Genomic DNA, 1,650 nt, shown 5'->3' with positions numbered 1-1,650 from the left:
GACCTGTGTGTTTGTCCCTCAGCCGTGTCCTCAGCAACGTGGAGGGGAAGTACCTGATGGACAGCGTCCCGTTCAGCTGCTGTAACCCCGGTTCGCCCCGCCCCTGCATCCAGCATCACCTGACCAATAACTCCGCCCACTACGACTACGACCACCGCACCGAGGAGCTGAACATCTGGAGCCGCGGCTGCCGCCAGGCCGTCTTCTCCTACTACAGCGGCATCATGAACAGCATCGGAGCGCTGCTCATCTTCTCCATGGTCCTGGAGGTAAGGCTCCGCCCACCCACCCTGCCGCAGCCAATCAGCCTCCGGCGCCAGCCACAAGCGTTCTTAAAGGAACAGTACTGGAGTAAGTGAAGTGTCGTGACGTCTGTCTGGAGCTCACTGGTCAGTCAAAACTGTTGCTTCATTATCAGGAATCCATTAGCCACAAACTGTCCCACATCATCATCCCTCCTCCACCGTGCTTCACGGTGGCTATGAGCTGTTGCTGATCTGCTGTTGTTCTCAGAGCTCTGCTTTGTTAGCAAGCTGCTATTTGATACATTTACATAAAACCATTATAGATTTATTAACAGTGGCTATAAATTAGCTTTAGGCTTCAGGCCACTAAACACCCTGGACATCTCAGGCTAATGGCTGTTAGCCTTAGCAGGCTAAGGTTCGTCTTACCAATGCTAATGCTAGCAGGTTTAGTTATCAGATTTTCATTTCGTACTTCAGCATTTTTGGTAACAAATTCTAAAGCACAAATTTCCTTCAGTTTTGCCAAAAACGTCAACAGATGTTGAATAAAGTTCAACATCTGTTGACGTTTTGGTTAGTTAGACATTTATACTCAACTCTTACTTTGAAGTGGTTTTAGATGCAGCAGTGCCATTTCCTGTTGTTGCCTTCCCTTTTTTTCTAGAAACTTTATTTAGCAATTGACAATAAAAAGACAAAATAAAAGAAAAACGCATGAACACGAACCAAGGTGATATTTAGATAAGTACCGTCGTTCACATATGAACAGTTTTGGCAGTTTATTCACGTTCTGCTCATCATACATGCTGGATTTTATTAGTCCAGCATTAGCTAAACTAAAGTTTATTAGTGCTTTGGGTTAGTGCAGCTAGCCTTTTAGCTAACCACAGCTAACCTTTTAGCTAACTGTGTCCACCAATGTATTGTACCATTCATTCAGAAGTTTGTTCAAAGTCGTTTACTGGAGCAAAAACCTTCACAAAATAATCCTGACAGACTAACATTAAGGATTAGCATTAGCATGCTACTGCTGTAGCAGCAGATAGAGGCAAACATTCAGAAACCTCCTCTGTCTGGTTTCAGGATCTAAGTCTCACCAAAGTCGTTAGCTTATTTTAAGCTTTTCTTTCATGCAAGTTGCATCGTTTCTCGTTCAAACCGTAGGGTCTCCTTTCCTGCCAAAACAGGCTCGATCCGTTGGTGACGTTGATACAAGACGAGTTCCTCTGGTTAGCATCGGTTAGCATCGGATGGCAGAGCAGTTCAACTGGCTTCACAGCGTCAAAGGAAACATTAGAAAGAAAGAAACTAATATCGCTATAACATTGAGTCATAAACATCCTGAAGGTAGCCTTGGCATGTTAAAATTAGCATTACATTAGCCTTGGCATGTTAAAGTTAG

General features: G+C 44.2%; 1 protein-coding gene across 1 annotated transcript in view; it reads left to right on the top strand.

Moving 5' to 3' along the window:
• prph2b (peripherin 2b (retinal degeneration, slow)) overlaps positions 1-1,650 on the top strand; it is a 5,463-nt gene that overhangs the window by 1,626 nt on the left and 2,187 nt on the right. The window contains exon 2 of the mRNA XM_008430515.2: positions 23-269. Within this exon, the coding sequence (XP_008428737.1) occupies positions 23-269 (247 nt within the window). The remainder of the gene's footprint in view (positions 1-22; positions 270-1,650) is intronic.

Source organism: Poecilia reticulata, linkage group LG15, assembly GCF_000633615.1.
Source record: "Poecilia reticulata strain Guanapo linkage group LG15, Guppy_female_1.0+MT, whole genome shotgun sequence".
In the NCBI taxonomy this organism is placed as follows: Eukaryota; Metazoa; Chordata; class Actinopteri; order Cyprinodontiformes; family Poeciliidae; genus Poecilia; species Poecilia reticulata.
Note: the sequence above shows the minus strand (reverse complement) of the source record. Positions and strands in the feature narration are given on the sequence as shown.